The sequence below is a fragment of the Acanthisitta chloris genome, unplaced genomic scaffold (assembly GCF_000695815.1).
Source record: "Acanthisitta chloris isolate BGI_N310 unplaced genomic scaffold, ASM69581v1 scaffold38722, whole genome shotgun sequence".
Taxonomy (NCBI): Eukaryota; Metazoa; Chordata; class Aves; order Passeriformes; family Acanthisittidae; genus Acanthisitta; species Acanthisitta chloris.
The window spans coordinates 8,798-36,039 of record NW_008660566.1 but is presented as its reverse complement, the minus strand read 5'-3'; the positions used below and the strand labels follow the sequence as shown (position 1 = coordinate 36,039).

The 27,242-nt window shown below is 37.6% G+C and overlaps 1 protein-coding gene across 1 annotated transcript in view; it reads left to right on the top strand.

Moving 5' to 3' along the window:
* PCNX (pecanex homolog (Drosophila)) overlaps positions 1-27,242 on the top strand; it is a gene marked incomplete at its 5' end in the record, with an annotated part of 77,755 nt that overhangs the window by 46,939 nt on the left and 3,574 nt on the right. Inside the window, 20 exons of the mRNA XM_009069857.1 lie at positions 413-504; positions 1,758-1,867; positions 3,569-3,674; positions 5,385-5,477; positions 7,019-7,169; positions 9,001-9,142; positions 10,179-10,356; positions 10,782-10,890; positions 11,464-11,593; positions 12,657-12,715; positions 13,481-13,696; positions 14,103-14,356; positions 15,316-15,546; positions 16,915-17,015; positions 18,214-18,364; positions 20,029-20,259; positions 20,633-20,907; positions 22,577-22,818; positions 23,866-24,284; positions 25,695-25,835. Coding sequence (XP_009068105.1) covers positions 413-504; positions 1,758-1,867; positions 3,569-3,674; positions 5,385-5,477; positions 7,019-7,169; positions 9,001-9,142; positions 10,179-10,356; positions 10,782-10,890; positions 11,464-11,593; positions 12,657-12,715; positions 13,481-13,696; positions 14,103-14,356; positions 15,316-15,546; positions 16,915-17,015; positions 18,214-18,364; positions 20,029-20,259; positions 20,633-20,907; positions 22,577-22,818; positions 23,866-24,284; positions 25,695-25,835 — 3,431 coding nt within the window. The remainder of the gene's footprint in view (positions 1-412; positions 505-1,757; positions 1,868-3,568; positions 3,675-5,384; positions 5,478-7,018; positions 7,170-9,000; positions 9,143-10,178; positions 10,357-10,781; positions 10,891-11,463; positions 11,594-12,656; positions 12,716-13,480; positions 13,697-14,102; positions 14,357-15,315; positions 15,547-16,914; positions 17,016-18,213; positions 18,365-20,028; positions 20,260-20,632; positions 20,908-22,576; positions 22,819-23,865; positions 24,285-25,694; positions 25,836-27,242) is intronic.

The following is a 27,242-nucleotide window of genomic DNA, read 5'->3' as shown; positions in this document are numbered from 1 at the left end:
AGTGATTATGCTATTTTTATTCCTAGACTCTAAACATAAAATAGTAATTGTATTTCTGAAAAGTCTAAAGGCCTTCTGATTGATTTTTTTGAGAAATAGAATTGCCCTCCTAGTAAGTCTGTCAAAAAGCAAACTTTCTTCCTCAACTGATATGTTGCAGTTGTTAACTGTTCCCATTGTAAGGCTGTTGAATAAGTGAGGAGGTAAATAAAGCCACATGAAATGCTCTTTATAAAAATCATTTGTAGGGGAAAGTACAAGTAGTTCTGTGGGTTAGACTTCTTTTTTTTTTTTTTTTAAATTAGAGGGATGTTGCAGCTAGGGGACTGATATCTTCTTAAACTGATGTATTTTATATTCTAACTTAATTATGTAACAAGGTTTGTCTTTTTCTGTTTTCTCTGATATGCAGCTACCACAAGCCTGCTTGCAGCACTTTACAGTTTTATCTGTAGTATTGTGGCAGTAGCATTGTTGTATGGACTGTGCTATGGTGCCCTGAAGGTGAGCAGAATTTGGTGCACATTAATGTTTCGGGTTTTGGTCTCTGCTTCTTTCTACATTAGGTACTTAAATAAGCAGAAACTGAATTAGACCTATTAGTCTGATTTGTTAGGGTGTCATACTTGCTCAGCTGTGATAGGAGTGGAGGAGATAGTGTAAGAACAAAGCAGATTTTTTGCTTTTAAAAGGTGTGTGTGATTTTTGCCTGCACTAACAGGGTATTTTTTGGCTGAAAACACGTGACATGTTCCATTCTGCATTGATTCTTGGAAAAAATCATGCAAGTGGCTCATTTCTAGCACAGTGTTCATGTATGGGTTGATTTGTTAACCTCTCAAAATGGCTTGTTTAAGTTTCTTTTTTTCTGGTGCTGCAAAAGTGTAGTAGTCTTTTCAAGTTAATATTTACTTGAAGAGAAACTAGGAAACAGGCACACATCTTCATTCCGACACTACAAACTATCTGAAATGTGGAGTTAGTTAGCTGCAGAGGGGGACATCCCTCACCCCCAGGTTTTCCTTGCTTCAAATGCCATTCTGTTTGAAAACAGTGTACAGCGTAGTGTTGGTTCTGTTTGTTCATTTCAGGTGTGTCAATAGTCCAACAGGCTCAGTTTGCAATTAATTGTAGCATGTGCAACCTCCAGCTCCAGAGCTGACTGGCTTTTTTCCATTCTGTCACAGAGAGCAGAAAATTCCTAGAGGAAATACTCTGGTCATGCTCTCACCTGCAGAACATTATTAGCATCTGTGAATTTGTACACTTGTCTCATTAGTCTTTTGTAAACACATCTCTGTAAGTAAACAAGCTTTAGCAAAGAATCACTGTCATCTTTGCAAATCCAGCACAGGTCATGAAAACAAAAATAAAGCTACTGTTTAATCTGCATTCAGCACACTAGAAAAAAACATATGTAGCTTTCAAAATTAAGAAGTGACTAAATGCAAGTCTTAGAACCTGTGGTCTCAAGGAATGCAGGAAGTTGTTCCAAAGGGTTATGAAAAATGATGACTGTTTAATGTTTAAGATGGTGTAGGCTTGAGGGGATGTATGCTGTGTTAGAATTCCTGATCTGTAGATAGACATAGGTAAATATTGAACAGTAGTTTTGTGCAAAAAGTCCTGTTTCCTTTTTGTGGAATTGTAGATAATTTTTCACTCTCTTACTATGATATACATAATCCTTCCTTGTATGTCAGGTAAGTGGCATATACTTTGTCTCCTTTCTATTAACATTTCATTTCTGTCTCCAGGATTCCTGGGATGGGCAACATATTCCAGTTCTCTTCTCCATATTTTGTGGTTTGTTAGTGGCAATATCGTATCATCTCAGCAGACAAAGTAGTGACCCTTCCGTACTTTTGTAAGTGACTCAGTTTGAATCCCTTCCCTGAGGAAGAAGCAAGTTGCAAGGAAAAATTGCTAATAATGTTAGTTATTAGTACTGTTTGAACTCATAGTCCCTGGCATTATCAAAAACAGTATCTTCATTCAGTAGTTAGACATAAATTCTCACCTTTTGCACCTAGCTCCTCCTCTAATGACAGCCTTTCTTTGTGGCTTCTGGTAAGTCACTTACATGCTAAAATCTGATTTAACTGCTTGCTGATGTTCTCCAAAGTGTCAGTCAGGTGCCATCTCTCTGTTGGTGGGTTTGTGCTGAGCAACATGGACCCTTTCTGTATTTAAAGAAGTGCTCAAAGCACTAGTTGAAGCTAAGGTCCACATGGGGATTTTTTTGAACCATTTTTCTCACTTCATTTGTTGATGTGTTCTTATAGTGAACGTGTGCTCAAAGCACTTGATCAAGTAATTTCATCTCAGATGCAAAACAATAAGGATCTGGTTTGGTGATGTGCATTCCCATCTAGCATGGGGAGACAGGTATTCCTGTTGCTGTTCCGAGTTGGATTATTGATCTGATGCTGAGGGTATTTCTGATTCAGTTAATAATTATGCACGTAAAACAAAGTAGTTCCAGAAGGAGAAACACCTCCCACAGAATAGCCAATAGAAGCTCAGCCACATACCTGGGTTAGGCAGAGCTTGAACTTGGACTTAAATTTAGCCATAATGTTGAATTAATTTGATAAACAGTAGCCTGGGCTAGATAGTGAGGGACCTCTTTTGTGAACAAGGAGATTAATGATTTGTGAGTGTTCACACAGGAGGAAAAGTCTTATCTTTGGGTTGACAATTAGACCTTGTCCTATTATTCTTAGTCCAACTGACTTTACTCAGTTGGCATGAGATCCTTGTCCCTATGTACTTGTTCTTTTGTCCTTTCCAAGTACTAGAGCCTGGATGCTGATGTTTGACCTGCAGTTTCACCTGTTTAGCCAGATGTGGCCCAGTTAAGCATTCTAACACATTGAAATATGTGATTTCCTTTGAAGTTCTAAGCCTTGTTCTGTAGTGATCTTCCTGTCCATAAAATGAAATAATAATTCTGAACTACACAGGGTATTGTAAAGAAAATTATGTTGAGGGATTGTGAGGCAATTAGGTATGGCTAATAGTGCTGCACATAGTCTTCTAAAAGCTTAACTGTAAGGTTTTGGGGCTTTAGTTTCAGGAAGGTCTGCTAAGAATTCAGTAGTTTGATCAGCATGGCTGATTCATTAATGTATCAGGATAGTATAGACTGTTTTGTCATTGTTGCTGTTGAAGTTTGAATTAGTGGTTTTCTAACTGACATTGAGAAATAGATCAATTCTAAATTTTGCACATTTCCATTCAGTTATTTATGAATTCAGGTTTTGTTTAATGGGTGCTAAGAAACTTAAAATCCAGTGTTTGTTCAATTACTCCTGTTGCTACTAGAGAAACTGCTGTTTGAACATCTGACTGCTGCTCTTCAATGCTGGTCATTCTGTGCAACCAGAGAACTATTTTTTTAATAAAGTTGAGATCTCTGTAAATTTGCTTAGCTATGTGAAAGCATTAATATCCCAGGATTATTTTCTTGTGATAAACTTGAAATAGAACTTCTGACTTGGCTATTCTTCTAAAACCACATAGAAAATACATGCATTTAAGTGGGTGTTCTTTGTCTTTCTTTAAGCTCTTTAGTGCAATCAAAATTTTTTCCTAATTCTGAAGACAAAAACCCTGAGGATCCTCTGTCTGAAGTAAAAGATCCTTTACCCGAGAAGCTTAGAAATTCTGTGGTAAGTAGGCTTTTCAATTACTGTTTTTTAAAATTCAGTATAAGGATGTGCTTTGTTTGTTTGTATAACATCAGTCTGAGTCTTGCTTAGTTCACCCTTTCTACTTCCCGTGGTGCTGATTAGAATGGATACCAGAGCATTTCCTTTAAATCTTCAAGTGAACTGATGTACTACACCAAGAGTATAATGCTCATACTGCAATTCTGAGTTATTTAAAAGTAGACATGTGAGAGAACTGAAATTCCCTAGTGTGAATTCTGTGAATTATCATTGAGGATTTTTTTAGATCATTGATTATAATAAATGATACTTGCTTTTTGTGCAAAACTTAGTGGAAGAGAGTTAATGGTGATAAAACTATGTTAACTCAGTATTTCTAATGATTGTGAAGAAGAGCTTTGTGCTTGCTGTTCCAGAAGCAGAAAATAAAAATGGTGGAAAGCATTTGTGGGGCTTTTTGTGATTTGTTTGGGGTGTTTTCATGTTTTTTGTTTGCTTTCTTTGGCAGCAGATGTAACCTCTTCCATTTACTTCAGCACATACTTTGAATTTTTAGTGCCAATTCGCTCAAAATACTTACGGCGGTAGTAATACTTAAACATTAGTCTTTTTAACACAGTGTAGCATTAAGTAAAAACCTTGCAAAGCTTAGTATGTTTAACCTGTACAAAAGAAGGTTGAACATTGATTTAGTTTGTGTAGGGCTTAGCTGTAGGGGAGGAATAGTATAGCTGGGTTTCTTGCAATACAGCAGGCACAGCATGATGAGGTGCAGTGTGTGGAAACCACCAATAAATATTTAGAGCAGAGAAACTGCAATGCTTTTTATGAGTAACAGAACAGAATGACCATACAAGCTTCAGGCTCCTCGTTAGCTCTCAAGTTGTAGGACCAAGGAGTTAAGACTTTGGAGCAATAATTGCAGTGTGTGATTATTTGGTCGATTTTGGAGTAGTTAATCCTTTAATGATTTTCTGGGCTGTAGATGTCGATGCTGTTTTCACAGTGGGAAGAAGTCTGAACTTCAGGCTCGGCGTGGCAGTGGCCCTAAGTACGCATTGCCCCCTTGTGGCTGAGTCTGGAATTACTAGGATTGGGGGGTTGCTGGTTATCCATGGCCTGTTTGCATTTTCAGGGGAGATGGAAAATTCAGACTCATTCCTCGGGGTCATCCCAAAGCTATCCTTTACCCTTCTGCAAAGGAGAGGAAAGAGGGTTAAGGAGCCAAGTTGTTTCACCTGGTTGATGGCTCTGCCTAGGCAGCTCTTTTCCAGAGCTATTGATTGCCCTGTAGTTTAAGCAGTTCTTGGATTGTAGAGCGGAAGTTTGATTATCCCTTCCAGCTTTTTTGTGAGTGCTTAAACAGGGGTCCTTACACCCCCTCACAGTCCAGAATAAGAGGGAGAATATACTGGACATATTGATTCATCTTACCTCACTGTGAATATGCATCTTTCCACTTAACTTAGTTGAACTCATGCTCTGAGCTGTAAGATTTGTCTTGTGAAATTCCTGATAACTTCAGTGGAAGTAATTAACATTGGCTTCATTTGAAGGTCATTAATCAGTTTCAGTATTACTACATATGTGTATTAAGAAGGTATTAAAAAATTGTACTCAGTGATCTTGGAGGTCTTTTCCAACTTGAATGATTCTAGAAGGACAGCCAAAGCTGGTATTTGCTAAAATTATTTTATTTTGACTCTGCAGAGTGAACGATTGCAGTCTGACCTGATTGTGTGTATAGTCATTGGTGTACTCTATTTTGCAATTCATGTCAGCACAGTATTCACAGTTTTACAGGTAAGGTACTATTTCATGTCTTCCATTTGCCTTCTGTATGCAAATACTGTGATGTGATATAATACTTTGGTAGTTCCACTGCATGTCCTGACTAGTTTTAGATGATCTTTAAATATACAGTGTGACAAGTACATAACTGAAAATCTTTACTTTTATATGCTCAAAAAGTCTTCTTCCCCTGCTCTTTCCTAGTTTCTCCTTATTTTCAGGACTTCTATTTTAGTCTCTGACACAAAATGCCCTCTTTTGTTCATCTATCTCAAGTAAATAGTGTCAGGATCATTTTTGGAGTAAGGAAAAATCAGCTTTTTTAAAAAAGGTTTAAAAGATTTGATTCTCACAGTTTGGGGGACTGAACCTTGATTGAGCAATTTACATGCTAGCATGCTTATTTGTAGACTATAGTATAGGGGAGTACCCCTTTACTGGAATGGTTATTTACAGGACTTCAGAGAGCATTTGAGTTTTAAGTTTTTTGCTTGTCAGTCTAGCTAGTATTACTGCTTTGGATACTTCTAATATGTATATGTGACTCCTGCTTGATGACATGGAACTGGATCCTGTGCTTGGATTAAAGTAAAGCATTACCTTAAGAAGTTGCAGTTACTGAGTTTTTTATTTTTGTATTCTTGTAATGGAACCATTGGTTAGCTTATAAACAGCCTTATGTCAGGCAAATGATTCTTGCATGTGTTTTAGAAGGATTTTTACCCTCCTGCTGCTGCCTTCACTTAAAGTAAGAAACTCATTTTAAAAAGCATAGACGTTTAGGTAGCTTCAGGTTTTCAGGTGAAATGCCCTACTTAAGCAGATGTACTGGTGTTTTCTAAGGAAAATATCTCTTCTGTTGTATGACTGGACTTCACTCCTCTCAAACGTTGCTTTCCCTCATGCTTGAGAAACTTGGCTCTATGCTTTTCACCAGTTGCGTAGTTCAATAGGCTTAGACTTCACAGAATTCACCGAGAGCTGATGACAAGATAATGCAATCCCAATTTTGCTATGATTTATCTAGAAATTTAGAGAACATTTTCATGTACAGAAGGCATTACTGTGAAATCCAACCTTTGTACCATGTTCATGCAGCAGTATTTTGTGACTTCTGTGAAAGGGTTTGGTCTTGTGGGAGCTTTCTTACCTTCTCAAGAGAATGTAAGATTAATGATTTGTTTTTGCTTATGCTTATACCTTCTTTTATCTAGCAGATGGAAGTGTAAATTGGGTTCAGCCTTTAGAGACTAATATCTTTATAAAATGAAATGCATATGGGTCAGAAGCAGTGGGCTGTGAAGGGAGACTGGTGTACTACTTTTACTTTAAAATACATTTCAATTTAGTCAAAATTGACTAAATGGGTTTTTTTTTCCACAAAGGGTTTATTGTTTTATCTGGGAGTTGGTAGTACAGTCTCATGAAGAAACACATTCTCAGCTTACTATTGTAGGAGTACCTGCCTAGATGCTGGAAAAGGTATTATATTGTTAGTGTATTATTTTGTTTATAAAACCCAATCCTTGATTTTTTTCATTTCTTCTTTTTAGCCTATTTTAAGTTATGTTCTCTATGCATTGGTGGGTACGGTAGGCTTTGTGACCCATTATGTTCTGCCTCAACTCCGAAAGCAGCTTCCTTGGCATTGCTTTTCTCACCCGCTGCTGAAAACCAAGGAATACCATCAGTTTGAAGTCCGAAGTAAGTATCGTTTGTAACACTGACCAACTTATTACCTATTGATACACTTAATCTCTTGTCTTTATTATTCTCACCACTGGAGTTTTTAATAATATTTAATCTAGAAATGTCTCAGTTTCTTATTTCCTCATGCTTTGATTCCATATGATATTTTATGTATCTCTTAATTGATGATGATAATACATGTGCTAACATGATCTCAGAGCAGTTCTGTTAAAGCACAGTCTTAAAATCTTAAATTGCAAAGTTTGTGTTAGTGATTGCTTCAAGAATTTTTCATAGTGTTTTTCACTAGGTATTTCCTCAAGATGGTAAGTTGTCAAATGTGTTAGAGGATTAGGTGTGGTGAATGCTGTTGACGTTTTAACAACAGAAAATAGTGCAAGTAGCCAGCTAATGGATAAAGACACCAAGGGACAAGTCTTAGTAGTTGATCTGCATAGACATGTGTTTGCACCTTGTGTTAAAGCCTAGGTTTCTTTCTTTCTCTGGGAGCTGCAGAAAAGATGGAGTTATACTCCTGATCAGTTTTCCAGTATGGATGAATGTTGCAGTAGATTGTGGGGACTTCACTCTTGGAATGTGTTTATTATTAACAGCAGACTTGAAAAATTTCTATCATAAGTGGCCCAGAAACATTTGAAACTATTTAGGTTTTTCTCTTCAGTTAGTTGTCAAGACAAGACAGTAATGAAAAGAAAGCATTCTGCTGCTTTCAGGAGCAGAGAAGTATCAGAATTGATTCCCAAACTTCCCACCTTTGTAGGAGCTCTGCAGTGTGGTCTCTTAATTGATGTCTAGATTGTGGGATTTTTTTTTCCCAATGATTGGATGTAAAGATGGATAAAAGTGAATAGTAATTGTAGTATGATGTCAAATCTTATTTGGAAGAAGTGAAAAGTGCAATTGTGTGCCTTAAATATTTAATCTACAAAACTAGAGAAGCTACAGTTGGTGCCCTTTTGCTGATACCCATCTTCAGTATTTCCATATGTAGTAGTGTTTTCAGGAAAGATGGAAGTTGTATCGAGGAATGTTAAATAAGAGTTTCTAACATCTCCCAATTTAGTCGCTGTAACTTAGAGAGAATTCATAATTAGTAGTCCTTATGGCTTCTGTTGTAGAAAAGGAACTTCAGTTTTTTCTGGGGTTCGTATATAGGCACGTGCAGTCACTCATGGCACTGGTGAGTGAGCCTTTTTCTAGCCTTTTTCAAGTATACCTTAACCTTTTATGTATGCAGCAGTGTTTGACATAACATTTGACATTAGGCTCTTCTGGGCTATATTGTAGAATAAATTTGCTCATTATCTTAATTTGCATTAATTTGGGGCATAGTTTACAATTCTTGTGGAAGTTTAAAAGAAGTTTGTAAGTCTCAGACATTTGTGTTGGCAGGTTATATAGGCTCTTCTGTATCCTAGAGTTGTAAAACAGAAATCTTTCAGATTGAAAATGGTTGGAAATCATCCTTCTGCATGAGATAAAATGCATAATGTCCAACAGCCTCATCAATAGCAATGCTGAAGTTATTGAAGAGGTGGCAACCCAGTTTGTTTCTGCATGCAGCAAGCAAGTAGCTTGTGAACTGTTCTATTGTATGAGACATTTTGTACAGATGTATAATGGTGCAAAAATTCTACTGAGGCTACCAACAGTAGCTTAGAAGGAGCTTCTCTTTATTGTGGTTAAAGAAAACTATGAAAGTCCAGTATGAGAATACAGTTAATATTTGGCTCCATAAGTTACTTGGATTGAGAATGTTTATTCTGTTAGCAGAGTTTGATTTGACTGTGCCAACTGATTTATTCCTTTTAATGTATCTTGATAGATGCTGCGCATGTTATGTGGTTTGAGAAACTTCACATTTGGCTCCTTTTTGTAGAGAAGAATGTTATCTATCCACTGATAGTCCTCAATGAGCTTAGTAGCAGTGCTAAGAATATTGCTAGTCCAAAGAAACTGGATACTGAGTAAGTAGAAAAAGCTATCAAGTAATCTGAGTGTGTCTGCTGTGGTGGGAAATTAAATAGTGAGTTCTGGTCTCAACTGGAAGACAGTTAATGCTATTGTCTTAAGACTGAAGCAAGGAATAAAGAAAGCTTTTCTTTATTTGAAAGCCCTTATAGAGCCAAGTCACCTTGATGGCTTAAATTGAGTGGAGTATTACAGTGTTAAACTAGAAACCCCCACAAAGATAAATCGTTCAATTCATAGCGTATGTGGTAAGGATTGCAGGTTCCAGAACTATCTAGTAGTGTGATAACAGAGTTTCCCCATTGATCTTCAGAGTCTATAATATGATTATCCAGACTGGAAGTTAAAAATAGTGGTGATATGTTCTGGTATTTTATCAGGTGTAAATTTCAGGCGTCTGTAATGTTCCCTGAGTTTGTGTCCCAGCTTGTAGCCCCTCTGCAGCTTTCTACTTTCATCAAGGTCTTCCAGCCCCTAAGTATAATCCATATCCTGATGGAACTGCACACTGCCTCTTAAATTGAGCCTTAGTTATAATCCCTTGAGCAGTGCATCTGGCTGTCTCAGCAAATGGGGGTTCAATAATAGGCACTGCGTTTTTTGCCTCCAAGAGACAATAACCAGGTGGCTTTTTTGGATTTGAAGTTCTGTCAATTTAGAACAGAGAGAAAATAAATCTTGAAACAAAATGGAATATGTGTTTGGAGGGGACAGGACATTAGGATATTTGATCCCTTGATTTCATTTTCTTTCTAGTGACACTCTTAAAAATAATGCTAATCCTTAAACATTGATTTGAGAATACTGCTAAAAAGGCTTAGATAGCAATCTTTAAAAAAAAAATCAGGTATTATCTTAAAGAAAACCCACCCTAAACCAATCACCAACCATCCCTCCAATTCCAAAAGGAATCCTAAATCTAAACCTTGAGCTTGAAGAGATTGGCATTGCATGACAGCAACAACTTAGGTGGTCTTTAAACCCCTTTTGTTCAGCAGCTAGTAACTGTTTTTGTGTGAATTTCTTACACAGGTTGGGTGCTTTAATGATCACAATAGCTGGCTTGAAGTTACTGCGTTCATCATTCAGCAGCCCAACGTGCCAGTATGTCACTGTTATTTTCACAGTGCTCTTCTTTACTTTTGATTACAAAAGTTTTACTGAGACCATGCTGCTAGATCTCTTCTTCATGTCCATACTCTTCAGCAAGGTAAATTTAACTCTCTAGGTGTTTCAGGTCATCCAAAGGGGAAAACAGATAGTCCTAACTGATAAGTAATCTTGCAGATCCTCAGGCTTATTTGTACTGCAATCGATATGTAATCGAGCTGTAAGATAGCTAAGAGTTCTTCTTCCCAAAGCATTTATCTTGGCTTGAGAAACCATATGTCACTTTTTTAACATCTCCTGAGTTTCTGTTAGTAGAACAATGAAGTGCATATTATGTTACTTGCTTTTATGATTACATCCTTTGTCTAAGTTTCAAGGCTTCTGGTAGACCAGTAAGAACTCTAGGGTGGCCAATAAATTCTTCAGTATATTTGTGTGCTGCAAAGATATTGATTCTTAGCCAAATCACTAAATTGTTTTTCTCTCTCTCTCCTTTTTTTTTTCTATTTTTTTTTCCCCGTGTAGCTTTGGGAACTCTTTTATAAATTGAGATTTGTATATACCTACATTGCTCCCTGGCAGATCACATGGGGGTCTGCCTTCCATGCTTTTGCCCAGCCCTTTGCTGTGCCACGTATCCTTTGAAAATGCAGACCTTCTCCTGAAGTTTTATATTTATTGATTCTGAATGTTGTGTTACAATGGATTATGGGGTAAATCTACTGAAGGAACAGGTTTGTCTAGTGAGTATTTACAAGAAAACTGTGTACATTTTCTGCCTTGTTACAATGCTATGAATTATACAGTAGGGGATAGAGCAGGAATAGAATACTGCCATGAAAGAAACATGGAGCAGAATGATTCTGAAAATGACACCTCTTTTCTTCTGACACTCATTTACTTTTACAGGAGTCATTAACTATGGTTTTAGCTTTTGAGTTTTGCATTTTAGACTTGTGTAGTCTGGCTTGAATGGAGGGTTGAGTCAGTATTCTCAGTAGAATTTTTGAGGAAGAGAATGACTACCTTGTCTAGTGCCAAATTATTTGTTTTTAAAAAGAAAAATAATCCCCTTATTGCTGGAGGTATTGCAAAGAGATCTGGTTTTTCCTCTTCATTGGTGTAGCTGTCTATATCAGGTACTATCACAGAAGCTTAAAAAAACAATAGTTGTTGTTTCCGTTTCCTTAATTCTCCTGTCCTACAGATTCTGCCATGTTGTTTGTCCAAGCAGCTGTGTCAGCTTTTTTCTCTACTCCACTAAATCCTTTTCTGGGAAGTGCAATATTCATCACTTCATATGCCAGGCCTGTCAAATTCTGGGAAAGAGACTACAAGTAGGTGAAATAAGATCTTTAAAGTTTGTGTCCTTTGTTTTAAATAATGTAAATAAGTCTAAATATGTTGGTTTGGGGGTTTTGTTGGGTTAGGTTTTTTCCTCTCACCAATTTCTGGCATTTTTTCCTTAAGACAAAAGAACTTTATAGCACTGAAAGTTTTCAATGAACTTGTTTCTGAAATATTGTAGCAGCTGGTTTTTATACTACCAACATTTTCTTCAACTGCTGCCAACCTGGTGATTTTTGAACATAAAAATTATGGTACTGTGAACTGCAGTTTTAATCAGTGAATTTATGTGTAAAAAGGTTTTGAGGAACAGTTCATAAGTGTATTTTACCGATGTTCATTACTGTTTATCTCATAGCTAAAACTAGTTAAACTCAATATAAAAGTCTTTAAATATTTTTTGATCAAGGTGGGTTCAGTGGTAAAAGAATCTTCATGTCAGACCATACCTCCTTTCGTTTTATTTTTCTGAAGTTAACTATTGCTGATAAAGTCTCAGACCATTAAAATACTGTCGTGACAGTGTAGGGCAAGATGAGTGGCTATTTCAGTTATTTATGGAAAATTAATTTTTCACTTCACTGTTTAATTGCTTTTTCCTTCTAACATTAGAACAGTTTAAGCACAGTGTTCCAAATCTTAAAGAATTATGGTTGTAGCTTCAGACAATAACTATCTGAAAATTGGTCATTCAGTAAACTCTACTGGAATGTTAGCTGTGCTGATTACATTGTTCATAAGTTTATTTCTCATATCTAAGCTTTATGATATTTGTCTAAGAAAACATATGCACTTACATCTGAAGCTCAAAATTATTCTAGGCCTGCCTACTCTGGACAAATGTTATTAGGTATTATAATGCTATCATAGGCAGAATATACTTTTGCATATGAGAAGAGCAGCAAGCTTGCATATAAAATTACTTTAAAGTAACTTTTTGAAACTATTTCAGTGGAAATTATTTTAACAATTATTATGTTAGTAGCTTCTTCCCTCAGATTTCCTTACAGTATTACATTTTGTGTTAAGTGTGCTTTGTTTTATTCTTTCCAGCACAAAGCGTGTGGATCATTCAAATACAAGACTGGCTTCACAGCTTGATCGGAATCCAGGTAGCTTTCCTAGTCAGATTTTGGTGGTTGGTTTGGGGTTTGGTTTTTTGGGGGGTTTTGTTAGGTGGTTTTTTTGGGTTTTGGGGGGCTTTTAGGGGGAAGTGGGTGTGGAATTCTTTTTTTTTTTTGAGTAGTGAGTTTTCTTATAGTCTTTTATGGAATTTTTATCATGTTCATGATCAATTTGCACTCTGATTTTCTCCAGCTTGGCCCAACCTTTCTCTAGCTCTGTCAGAGTTAAAAAATAAGTCATCTCTCTTGCTTTATTCTTTAGACTCTCCCATAAGTTTTTTAATTTCACCCTTACCTTTGTGTTCTTGCCTTACTTTTTTATTTATAATCATAGTATGCATTACACTGTTTTACTTTTGATTCTTGAGTAATTAAAGTGCCAAGTATTATTTGAGGGTGTCTCGATGTCATGGTGATGAGACCAGTACAACAGTCATTACTGAGATACTTCTGTGCTCATTTGCTTTTGCACTTTATTATCTTGGATAGGTTGATGTGAGATGCATGAGTGGAACTGAAGGGATAATTTGGAAAATGGAGGAGTGACTATGGAAAAAAATTTGGTCCAAAATACAAATGTCACTTGGTATTCATTTGGAGGAATTGTCCCTTAAAAAAAGTGGGGGGTGGATTATGACCTTGAAACAGCATTGCTGTTAAGAAAAATGTGGCATTCAATGTGAAGTGATAGTTGACATTCAAGCTTGATTTTTTTCTGCAGATTAAGATAACCCAAATGCAATCTTCCTGCAGGTTCAGATGATAACAACCTGAATTCTATCTTCTATGAACATTTAACCCGTTCCCTTCAGCACAGCTTATGTGGAGACTTGTTGTTGGGTCGCTGGGGAAACTATAGTACTGGGGACTGCTTCATCCTAGCCTCTGACTACCTCAATGCACTAGTACACCTTATAGAGATAGGAAACGGCTTGGTCACCTTCCAGCTGAGAGGGCTTGAATTCAGAGGTGAGTGTCTTAGAATTCCTTAACTGTCTGTGGTACAAAGAGGAGTTCTGCTTTGGAGACTGAAGTTACTTTCCATTCCATCCTGTAAATTAATTGCTTTGAAAATGGGCTGCAGGGCCTCTTGATGCCTCTGTCACTGAGGAAAATGAGCTTGCCTCTAGCAGAGTTGATGCTAAGTCCCTCTTTCCATTTTAGTGCAACATGGCTACTATACTTGCTTCTTAGAGAAACCGAACTTAAGATGTGATCCTAGAGTGATTGAGCTATCCAGATACTTTTTGTCTGTTGGCAGATAGTTCTCCTAGTCTTAAAAAAAGTAATTGGAGATGGGTTGAACTCCTTTAAGCACAGGTTCACATTAAAGCAATCATAAAGCATTCAAATCTTTTATCTGTTTTATCCTAAGGAACTTACTGTCAGCAACGAGAAGTAGAGGCCATCACTGAGGGTGTAGAGGAAGATGAAGGTTTTTGTTGCTGTGAACCTGGCCACCTTCCTCACATGCTTTCCTTTAATGCTGCTTTTGGGCAGCGTTGGCTGGCTTGGGAAGTGCTTGTGACAAAGTATGTTCTGGAGGGTTATAGCATCACTGACAACAGTGCAGCTTCCATGCTTCAAGTTTTTGATCTCCGGAAAATTCTCACCACTTACTATGTGAAGGTATGATACAGATCATACAGCCTTGGTGGGCTGGATTGCACCTGGGAACTACTTCATGTCTTAAACTTCTAATGCCTTTGATAGGACGATCACAGAATGTGGTGGTAACTATAGATATATGAACACCTTCATCAAGGGAGGACAGAATTTGTTGTACTGATGGTGACTCAATACTCTGGTGCCTGAGCAGGACAGTGACCCTGTAGTCTAGAAAAGAGGAGGACACGTTACAGCTGCAGCTGGAGTAGAAACTTGAAAACTGTTACCTAAATATATTAGTTGTGTTGTAAATGAAAAGTTATATAGACTGTTTCTCTTGGAGAAAGCCAAGCTGCTTTGGTCTTTATAAGCTATCCAAACCCATCTTTGTTCCTTAAAAAAGAAAGACTGCCCTGTCCTGCAGGTGTAAGAGGACTCTAGGCCTCCAATCCCTTCAGGTAGTCCGTGTACTAATTGAGATCTTTCATAAGCTGCTCTCTTTCAGAAAGCTGAAAATTTTCAGGTGGAAGTATTTCCAAGATACTTATTCTCACATGCACACAAGTTGTTGAGTTCTCCAACAGAAGGATCTTTAGCTGCTTTGTGTTTAGCATTATTTTATTTAGAATTCTTTAGAAATCCATCATTGAAGCCTCCATGTTAACCAGATAAAAATTTCTATGTATTTGTTTTCTGCAAAAATTGCAGTGAAGGTCCCGTCCCATCCCTTTTTCCTTTCTTTATTCCTTCCCTGTATACTTCAGAACTCTTGACAGTCTTTGAAAAGTACTCCTGTATACCACCTGTATTATGTTTTCTGTGCAAATTTATTGCACCTGTGAGCTCAGTAAATGCTACTGTGTGTCAGGTTTTTTCCTTGCCAGGAAAATAATGTAAATAAGTTGGAATAATAGAGATTGCTGACTGGATTTTTTTTTAATTGCAATACTGACTCATATTTTTTATGACTCCTGTTTCAGGGAATTATCTATTATGTCACAACATCCCCCAAGCTAGAGGAATGGTTAGCTAATGAGACCATGCAGGAAGGACTGCGGTTGTGCACGGACCGCAATTATGTTGATGTAGACCCAACGTTTAACCCCAATATTGATGAGGATTATGACCACCGTCTCGCAGGGATCTCCAGAGAGAGCTTCTGTATGATATATTTGAACTGGATAGAATATTGCTGCTCTCGAAGAGAAAAGGTAAGTATAAACATGTGAGGAAAGCCATTCACTGTTCTAAAATGGTCTCATTTTTTTTCTTGTTGGTTTGACTTACAGGCTGGTTTGGTGTTGATTTTTTGAAAATAAATATGTATAATCAAAATGTTTTGACTGAAATAGTTTTGGTCTTCCATTTTTGAGTTTTAGTGAATTCTCTAAGTACTGTATGGTTTAACCAGTTCATTACTGCATTTTATTTCCCAGCTCAAATCAATCAGTGGTGTCTTAGGCATTTTTCTACATACAACAAGGATATTCTTTCAAAATTGATGTTTTGTGTTTAGATATCGGTGTTCACAAATCAACCCTTACTTAAACAAAAAAGCACCAAAAAAACCAAACCCCTAAACCCTCTAATACCTGTTACCAGCTTATAAGACTGTGGTCTTCCTCGGTGGTCATGCTAAACCATTCATTTGAACCACTGAAATTATTGGCTTGTGAAAGTGATCATCTTGTATTCAGTCTTTGCCTCTTTCCAAAATCTTTCTGCTTTTTAAATAGGCATGTTAGTAGGTTTCTAGATAAATACCTTGACTTACTGCTGTTTACAAAATAACTGTGTGGTCTAGTCAGATTAGTGCTGTCTTTGAGAATAAGCAGAAGTTCATTGAGATTAAAGGGACAGGCATATAATTGGAATTTACGTGTTAATGAAGGATTCAAGACTTCAGGGTTCAGTTTTGCATTGGAGGTAGAAGGTCAATTAGAAGCCCATTTAACAGGTATAAGACTTAAAGCATCCTACAGTCAAATGGCAAAAAACAGCCAAAAATGTCTTTCTCTCCAAGTCATGATCATGAAATAATTTGTGTATGTATTGAAAAATCAGATTTCATCACTTAATGATGTTGTTGTCTCGGGTGTTATATACCTTATAGAGCTACTACTGGATTTCAGCTGAGGGTGAGTTTCCCCTAACTAAAGCTATAGTCCAGGGAAGGTTTTGGTTAACTCAGGATTACATATTCCTAACCATTGAGAATCTACTGTATTCACTAAATACTTTTGTCTAAACTCTGTAATTTTGCAAATTTTTCCTACCAGATGCACAGTATCCATGAGGAATGCAGCATGAATCTGTTCAGTTTGCAATTTATCTTATTTCAGATCATAGTATATGTTTGCTCTTACAAATATTCTTACCTACTTGCAAAGCTTTTGCTCAGACTTTAAATCAGAATTGCGTTTTAAGAGTAACTGATGTGGCAGGTACATACACACTCTGGAGTTTGTGAACTGTTACATCTTTGGGTCTTTTTACTCCTTCTGGCAGAATGTTCTCTTTCAGTGGCCATTTCTTTACTCCATTCACCTGATTATTATTTCTTCTTTTATTGTTACAAGCCACTGGATTCAAGTAAGGACTCACCCCTAGTGACACTGTGTTATGGACTGTGTGTTCTGGGGCGGAGAGCATTGGGAACAGCATCACATCATATGTCTAGGTAATAAAATGTTGTTGTAAGCTTCCTGTCCTCAAAATCCCTCTGAGTTTCCTGATTAGGTATTAGATGAGTACCTTTCCAAAGAAGAAATGGGTGATTGGTGTCATCTTTCCTTAAACTGGACAGATTTGCTATGTAACTTGTCTTAATTACAATAGCCAATGAAACATAACTGAAAAAAACAAAAGAGGGAGGACTTGATTTTGAACATTTTGTTTTATTGAACTGATGCAAAGTGAGAATTCTGATCTGGGTAAGGATCAGTTACAACTGATAGGGGAAAAAAAACCCCCAAGAACTGACAGTTCTGAAAGTAACCTCCATTTCCTGCAGCAATTATGTGCCCTATATGGAAATAAGGGGAAGAAGAGGAAAGTTTCTTGAAATGAAGAATACATATGTCTTGTGGACATTAGATCAGACTGTTGGGATAAGTTTCACAGTTTAGCTGTCTCTTGGCAAGCAGTTGTGTTTTGTACAAATATCCTTCAGCTCAGCTCTTCATGTGGCAACCTCTGCAGACAGCCTCAAGTTTAGAAAGCCAATGTAAAACACAGTTGTCTGTTTCAGGAAATCACCAGGTGATGGTTTAAAAAGAAAATAAATAGAAGCATAATCAGATGTGGAAGCTATTGGTCAGCTTAGGTGCTGATGTAAAACCTGTTCTACTTCACTTCCAGGGCAATTGCCTCCAGAAGGTCTTGCAGATACGCAGTTACAAGAGTGATCAGAGTGTATTTGGTTTTTCACTCTTAAGTTAGCTTAGTAATTGAAAACAGTGCTTTTAAGCATGGAATGTTGGCAAGATTTGTATTTTTTACTGAAGCATGCACAACTGAAGCTACATATCCTCTTTAACTGGTCCATTGTGCTACATGCCCTGAAAAGTTTTCTCTTCAGTGTTCATGTTTATTTTAGTCCACATAAATAGTCTGTTGCATGTATGGTTTATTCATTACCTGTTCAGTGCACGTAGACTTCTAGTGTCTACGTTTTGCTTACATACACATATCTTTACTCATATATATTTTCTTCTCCCTGTCTTATCCTGGAGCTAAAATTTATAGGGAATAAGTGTGTGCCTTTCTGTACAGCTCAGTATTTTCTGTTGTTTTCAGTGATAATAACTATGGATATGTTTGTGTTTTTGTTAATGTTTGAGCTGTTCTCTTCATTATCTTTTTTTCCCCCTCAACAGTAACCTGGAATCCTTCTTGTATGGCCTGCATGCCCTGTTTAAGGGTGACTTCCGTATATCTTCCATTCGAGATGAATGGATCTTTGCTGACATGGAATTGCTGAGGAAGGTTGTGGTTCCTGGAATACGGATGTCACTGAAGCTACATCAGGTGAGAGATTACATGGAAAGATGAGTCCAGAATCTGTTATTTCTCCATGTTCCTTCTTTTAAAAATAAGTGGGAGGGGGGAAAAGAGAGGATGGGAATAAAAGGCATGTGGTAGAGGGAGACAACTGAAAATGAAGGAATATTGTGTCTTGTCCTTTAATTCATTATAGCTCTCATGAAAGGTGATACAAAGGAAAAGGGAATGCTGTTTATGCTCAGACCTTGAAAATTTGATTAAATGTAGATCAGAGAACATGTCAAACCCCACTTCCTACCTAACTAGAGATATTTCCCTTATGAACAGCTTCTCACATTTTTACTCTCTCTTCCTTCCCTATGCATATATAATTGGCTTTAAAGGTTATCATGCCATTCAAGGCTGCACAGCCCTCTCCCATTGGGAGCTGTTTTTCTTGTTCTTTTTCCTTTGAAGGGTTGTAAAAACAGGCTTCAGGTGAGAATGAGAAGGTTGCTTTTCACTAAACTGAAATTAGAGTTTTCTTTGTTCATCTTCACCCTCACTTCACTATAATTTCAAATTCTGTCCAGTGCGTGTATTAACTCATATCAGCAAGCACAAGCAAGCATGTACTTTGTGATAAGCACTCTGAAGGGGGGGAAGTGTTGATACTGTAGAAGAATACCTTGCTTGAAAATCGTAGTAGGTAGGCAAATCTTAGTTGCACTTCTAAAATTATTATTAAAGTTTCTATTTTTGCCTTCATTGCAGTCTAGAAGTCTTCCAAAGCTAGCAATGATTGAATCAACTTCATGTAACACAAACTCTCTGAACTTAGCAGAATGTGTGTGTTAGGAGAACACGTAGCAAAGCAGAGTAATTACACAATCATTGTTGAAACTAGCAGAAGTACCACTTGAACAACTCTGAAGTGTTCTCAGAGCATTACTGTGCAGAGAATGAAAAGTGAGAAAAATAAGATATCACTCGAACATAAAAAGGGATATTGCTGAATGTTATTTTATTTATCTATAAAGGGTGCTTTTATTCACTTCTGCAGTGCAATAGCATATCCAGGCTTCATCCAGTGTTGGAAATTGAGCTATTAACCACTGTTCTTTTTTTAACCACAAAGTAATGCAAGCAAATACTCGATTAAACTTGCAGATTTTGTGTTTTGATTTGACTGGCAGTAATGTAAGTTGTCTTGATAGTAGTAAGTGGTCTGATGCTGAAACAGTCTGTCATCAAGTCTTAATGTAAACTTTTTAATAGTAAATATTGGTTTTCTTCCTATTGCTATTTTAAGTTATTGAATAATCAGTCCTTTACTTAAGTGTGTTTTACAGTTGGAAACTTGTGAATAAGTAAAGAAGCTAAAATTAAAATGCTTCTGCAAGCAATATAAATAGATAAAAATACAGTGTAAAATTCATCTAGAAATTTACTTGAATCAGTGATAGGCAGGTCCTTCCAGTCGTTTTGGCTTTAAGTTAAAAAAAGGAAGCAAACAAACAGAACTAATCTGTTGGAAAAGAGGTTATATTTTAACAATGTTTTTTAGTAGGTATTTGATATTTCTGACGATTACAATCTGTAATGCACTGAGCATTTCAAGAGTTTGAGGTGTGAAATACTTGATTTTTATATGTAGTTACATCTGAAATGTTATTCATATCTTATCGAGCATGTATTCTTGGAAACAGGATCACTTCACTTCTCCAGATGAATATGATGATCCATCTGTCCTTTATGAAGCTATAACAACTCATGAAGAAAATCTAGTTATAGCACATGAAGGAGACCCTGCTTGGCGGAGTGCCGTTCTTTCCAATTCTCCGTCCCTTCTTGCTCTACGTCACGTGATGGATGATGGCACCAATGAATACAAAATCATTATGCTGAACAAGCGATATCTCAGTTTCAGAGTCATTAAGGTAAGCTTTGTGCACACTTCACAATGTGTCAGCATCTTGCGGTCTATTTTAATAACTATACCAAACTGCTACTTCAACGCAAATCATTGCTGTTTTGTTATTGCTGAGGCTGCTGCTTCTCATACAGTGCAAGTATTGAGTCAGAAAATCAGTTCCTCCTGACTTTAAAATATTTACTTGTCTTCCCGTTCTTAGTTTTCTCTATTCTCACTGTAGCAGCCTGTGTCTGTATGTTCAGTCTGTTCATGTGAATACCTGCAGTTCTGCGGTTCAGTGTTGCATACGCTCACAAAGGCTTTGGTACAGCTCAGCAGTCATCACATGCTCTCGTTGCTTCACCTTCTAATGCAGCCTCTCTACTTGGCTTCTGCAGGTGAATAAGGAATGTGTGCGTGGCCTGTGGGCAGGACAACAGCAGGAGCTTGTTTTCCTGCGTAACCGCAATCCAGAGAGAGGAAGTATCCAAAACGCAAAACAAGCTCTAAGGAACATGATCAACTCCTCTTGTGACCAGCCAATTGGATACCCAATCTATGTCTCACCTTTGACTACTTCCTATTCAGATAGTCATGAACAGCTGAAGGACATTCTTGGAGGAGCCATCAGCTTAGGAAACATCAGAAACTTCATAGTGTCTACATGGCACAGGTGAGCTGAGGAAAGGAAGTTCTCATTAGTATGTGTTTGTGCTTTCATATTCCATTAACTAGTCTTGCAGTGGCTCAGCACAGCATAGTTTATAATATCCAGTCACATAAAAATAAAAAAGTCTTGGCTTTTTATTTTGGGTGCATCAGTAGCAAATGGCGACTGCTTTGGTACAGGATTAATCTTCAAGGCTAAGTAATGCACCACAAACTATGTAAATGAGAGAGAAACAGGACAAAGTCTATATGCAAGAACCACAACTTCAGTTCTAACATCAGGTCTGATAATGAGAGACAATGCAACGTCTGTACTGTTCTTTTGAGTACCATTGCTTTTGCAGTCTATAATAGCATCGTCACATAATCACGACTGTTTGGTAGGGTCCCTGTCTGGCAAATATTTAGCATGAAAGTGCCATAGTTAATATTGTTAGGGCATGCTCATACATAGTATCACAAGCTTTAGCTGTTGTTCAAAATCTCATGAGTGCTTATAAATACCCTGTATGTCAGAGCCAGAACAAATAACTGGGATGATAATAATGTAATCGTTTCTCCACATGACCTCTGGGTAATCCAGTACAAACTCTTGCTGTGCTGTGTTTTATAGGCCATGAGAACTTCTGGCCTCTTATGACTGTAGCTCCAAAAGCAACAGTGGCAGCTGCATGTGGCATTCAGAAATGTGCATCCCAGTTCTTACCAGTTCCAGGAGCTGGTGCCATAGTCTGTAGCTGTTCTGACAGTTGTATTTAACTTAGACAGACATTTACAGCACATCAAAACAGAATGTGATGCTTCACCCCAGAGTATGCCACGTTTACTGTAGTCTGTGGTGTTTGTCTCCTGTCACCATCTGCTTGTCCCACCTGTGGATAGAATAGCAGGTGAAAGTTATGACACAGAACAGTGTTTGGATCCAAGGTGTGTATGCTCCAGAATTCTGGATCCAGGGGCAAACAAAATTGGAAAGGAATGTTCAGTGTACTTACTTGAGTTCAACAGAAAGAAAGGAAATAAAATATAGGAATTGAAGGGAGGAGGAAATGTTCTGTGTTTTTTGTGTCCATTTGAAGTTTATTAGTGTCAACAATGTGGTGAAAAGCCTGTGCAGTTATGTACATTGGAAAATTTTGGCTAACTTACTGTTAACCTAATGTTCAATGTGTGCTTCAAACAGTTGTGGGTGCATTACTGTAGGTAACAGGAAACAAATACATTAAAATGGAAAAAAAAATCCATAAAACATTCTTTTCCTGCTCATTTGAGTAGACAAAGATTTTGCAGTATAGCAATACACAACTGGTGTGTTGAGGAGCATAAATTTTACAGAACTGTTAGAAAGTAACCAGTATGTTCTCCCAGCATTTTAGATATAGAATTTTATCACTTTATTGTACTTCAGAGGTGACTTGATTATTATTTTTTAAAAGCTGTTTTGTATGAGTGTTTGGCTTTTCATAAATAATTGTTATTGAGTAACTGTCATGAAGAAAATACCAATCTCTTAGAAAGCAGCATTTATATATGTAAAGCATATTCTGAGAAAATCAAGTTAAGTTTTATCTGATTTTAGGGAGTGCTGTGGATTGTGTTGAGTGAAGCCTTTCAGTTCTAAGGCATTTCTGCTGATTAGGACCTGATGTAATGTATCAATTTTATGTTTCCAGACTAAGGAAAGGCTGTGGAGCTGGCTGCAATAGTGGTGGAAATATTGAAGATTCAGATGCTGGAGGTGGAGCTTCTTGCACAAGTAACAATGCAACTATCAATGAGTCACAGAGCAGCATGTCTCAAGGAGGAGGGAATGTAACTACAGGGCAGGGACCTGGAGCAGTACAGCACCCTCCTGTTTCAGCTCATCCCACAACTCTTCCTGCAGCTCATCCACCAACTCATCCCTCCACTCTGGGTAACATTAAAATAAAAATAAAAAACAAACAACTTGATACAAGTTCAGTCCTATAGCCAGAACTGACCTTTCAGCTCTTTGCCCTAAGTTAAAAGAAAAAGCAAACAAAAGTGATGTGATTATGTAGTGCTAAAAGCTGCTGGATTCATCTCAAACTACAGCACTGTTTTATCCAAATCCCAAATGGATTTGAGCAATAAGGGTATAGTAGAGCTGACAAAATAGATTAAGTAACATTTTATACCAGATCACTAAAGTTGGATCTCTTCACTTCTGCTGTATTGTCTGCAAATGTAAACTTGTCATTTTTTGTGAATGTCTGTCTGTATTTCTTATTTATACAGTGGAATGAATTCTCTATTTCTATAGTTTTCTAGCTGTATCTTATCCACGTGTCCATAGTGATCTGTAGTTAAGGGAGGTAACAAACAGTAAACCTGAGGAAAAGCTCTTCAAACACTACCTCTGCTTACAGAGAGTAAGTGTATGTAGTTGAATGAACATGATTAGAGCTATCAGCTGTGGAGAGGTTATCTGCAAGTACTTAGTATAGGAAAAGCACCAATTCTCCTAAACTGCAATTTCTGTTTTTCACTCTAAGTATATTAAATTTCAAGCAACTTTTATTCTAGCAAATTTTCTGACCCAAACTTCGGATGTGGAGTCAAGCATATTAAGAAAGAATATTCAGTATTTTGAAACATGGACATCTCTAAGTGCCTATTGCCTTAAGTATGGGGAATTTAAGCATTAATATTAAGGAAGAAATTGTTAATGTGGAAAGGGCAAGACTGAAGTGGTTTTCAAGCTGGTTGGAGGGATTGTGACTTGAACAGAACATGAAATTCCGAGATAACATGAATGGAATGTATTTGAATGTTCTGCTATGTGAAATGCAGCTGAGATCATCTGCAGTACAGCTGTTTCAGATGATGTTGATTAGACCAATCATTTTGTATCAAAGCACTAAAACATTTGTGTGTCAGCAATCTAATGTATGTGGGAGGCTTTATCAAACTTCACTGATTCTGTGTCTTTCACTTTTAGGCACCAGTCACAGCTCTCACTCTGTGCAGTCCAGCCTTGTCAGACATTCCCCTGCCCGTGCCTCAGTAGCTAGCCACTCATCGTATTGCTACGGCAGTCGTCACTCATCCCTTCGCACATCCACAACAGGCTTCGTGCCTTGTCGCCGATCTTCCACCAGTCAGATATCCCTGCGCCAGCCCCGCCTCTCCATGGTCAACCAAATGGAACCTACTGGCCAGACTGGGGTCAGCCTGCAGCATGGACTGCCCTCTTCTAGCAGCTCCAGCCAAAGCATCCCAGCCTGTAAACAGCATGCCCTTGTGGGCTTTCTAGGGACAGAAGGAGGGAGTAATGCAGCTGAAACTCAGTCAGGTGGTAATGCAAGCCCTGCAAATCAAATGCAAGCCAAAAAGGATGACGTTATTTACAGAATCCAGGTGAATAGCCTAGAAGAACAACTTAACCTGTGTTTCCATGTGCTTTTGTTAGTTGTTTCCTTGTATGTTGTCGAAATCACTACTTTTAAATACATTGAGAGTCTGGAATGTCTCGGCATACAGTTATTGTGCAGCTACGTTTGGAGAACTAATGTGGGGAAAAGGTTTTCTGGACAATCAGCCTTCCTGCATGCTCCTTGCTTACATTATTTATATGTTTTGCTGTAGTGCAGCTTTGAGAATGTCAGCAGAACTCAGTTCCACTTCCTATTTAGTTTGCCTATATATATTACGGCATGTAAAGCTAAACAGCTTCATATGCAGGGCAGAAAGCAACTGGCTTTTTTCTTTGAAGCCAAGTAGGTTTTCCCTAAAAGTAAGTGTAAAAATACTCACTTTTGTACATATTTATTTGGTTTTGTGTGTATTTATTCTTTGGTTATTGCCATGTCAGGGTTTACTGAGCAGCAAACAGTACAGTATTGACTATATTAATCATGGCAGCCTTACTTGTTCTGTGAACATCCAGAAATTTGTATTCTTGCTTTTCTAGCTTTTATTAACCCCACATACGTGTCTTTTTGGAATTATATTAGTGGGAAACATCACGAAGAGTATTTAATAGGCTAGATCATAATAAACATCATTTCATTGCTGATACCACCTCAGTTTAGAGCAAGCCTTAGTAAACTGCATCATAGTGGGCAAAGTTAACTAATTTTTAGGTCTGTGCTTAGTAGCTTTTGTTTGCAGGCAAGGGCCCTTTTATGAAGCTCCTTACTTCCTCTAAAGGAGGATAAAGGCAAAGTGAACGTGTACCCTTGGATAGTGTGTTATGGAGTTCTCTCTGTCCTTAACTCCTGGAAACATCTTCCTATTTTTCTCCTGCTTCCCCTGTGGAAAGGCCAGTTTACTTCAAAACATGAGGTGGCTCTCAAAACATGGGGTGGCTCTCAGCTGTCCATGCTCGTAGATAAATACTTCTTCAGCCTAACAATAAATTCCCCAAGACTGTATTTCTGAAGATATTCTGAAGAAGTAATGAGCAGATTTTAGCAGCTCATCACTTAACTCTTCCCTGCTACTAGATCGTGTGCTTATGTTGTGTGACCTCCCCAGACTCTGCCACGAGCCAGTGTAACTGAAAGATGTGGGAAAGGGAACCAGAGCTGTTTCTTCAGTGAACTGGCATATTGTCAGCTGTGTCTGGAACTACAGCCTAATTTCCAAATTCTGTGCTGCTCAGGCTTTTTCCTAGCCTGGAGCTTGAGTTTCTAACATCCAAAGTGGTAAGAAGTCAATTTCTGTGGGTTGAAGTCAGTTATCTGGAAGTATGCAAAAGGTTAGAGTTTATTTGTTTCCTTGAAATTTTGGCTGAACTAACAGTCAAAACTCAATTCCTACTTATAGTTAATGGATCCCAGTCAAGTACTGGAAGGGATCAACGTGTCAAAAAGGAAAGAGCTGCAGTGGCCAGATGAGGTGATACGGCTAAAAGCTGGAAGAAACAGCTGGAAAGACTGGAGTCCTCAGGAAGGCATGGAAGGCCATGTAAGTTTTGCTTAGAAGTTGTCAAGCTAATCTTAAAAAAGGTAGTGTCTTGATTCTATGGCAGTTTGCCTATATGTCAAGGTCAAAGATGTGTAGTAGTAAGTTAGATTGACAGCTGTCCCCAAAGTCAGTTTTGGTGAGAGAGCTGGTCTAGAATCCTAATTTGAAGGAGGAGGAGTTTTCTACAGCTCTATGCAAAAGATGCAGGATGATGATTCAAATGTTGTCAACCACCTCTCCTCCTTTGCCTTCTTCCAGCTCTTGTCATGAACTCTCAGGCATTGCGCACATTCATCCAACCTTCATTTTCCTTTCTTTAAATTGTCAATTCCCTAAGCAAATGCAGAAGGTCAAGTTTACCAGTGAGTCCTTAATTGAATGATTAACAGTATGTGGTTTTAAATTATTCTGATTGAAAAGGAGCCAAATAAGATCGTCTTTAGATGTCTCTTTATTATTTAATAGACACATGAGAGGTGTTTACTTTCCTTTAAGAAGGAAATCTGTTCTAAGTAAAACTTGTGAAAGCCTGTGACTTGAAATTCCATCTCTTCCCTAGGGATGTTACATCTGCATTTTACAGAAGTTCACCGCATTAGTTAGAAAACTTTTGTCCCAGTTTAGGCTCTTTTTATGGGGGGGAAAAAACCCAGATATATCTTTGAAGCTTTTTGATTTTTACTGATATGTACTTTTTTATTATGATTAAAGACCTTTGTGTCTGTAAAGATGCTCCTGCGAGTATTCTTTCAATGATGAATAGTAAAAGGGAAGAGGCCCTGACATTGTGTCTGCAGTGGTCATAAATATAACTGTATTCTCATTTGGAATATGTCAGTTTTACATTTTATAAGATTTTTTTTTGACTGCTTACCTCAACTGGTCCAGTTATTTGTAAATTGGAATCGGGGGATTGATTTTTCTGTCTAGAAGTCCACGTCACTGTGGATGTACATGCAAACTTCAGGTAAGAAACAGCAATATGCTGATACCACAGCATATGCTGAATCTACCTTGCTGTTAAATGTATGTGAAGGAAGGGCCCTGGAAATAAATTCTTTCCATGAGTAACTGTATTAGAGTTGACAGTCCACTCGTAAGATAGTAGGGTTACCTTGTAGGTAGCACCTGAGAGTAGAATGCTCTTGTAAACATTCACAGTTATGTTGGGTTTAGGCTTACTGTTGCAGATCAAGAATGTCCTAAGGGTAGTGAATGCAAAGGATTTTATTGAAACAAGTTCCCTTGCCTGGTATCATTAGACAATTTTTTCAGGAGTTTGAGAGTGTGTTTTATCAAGTGCAGCATGCTGACATGTGCAGTGATTGATGTTACAGAAAGATTAAAAAGAAGAGGATTTGAAGGTCAGAGTAAGCTGCTGTTCTGAATGCTTCTCATCTATTTTTG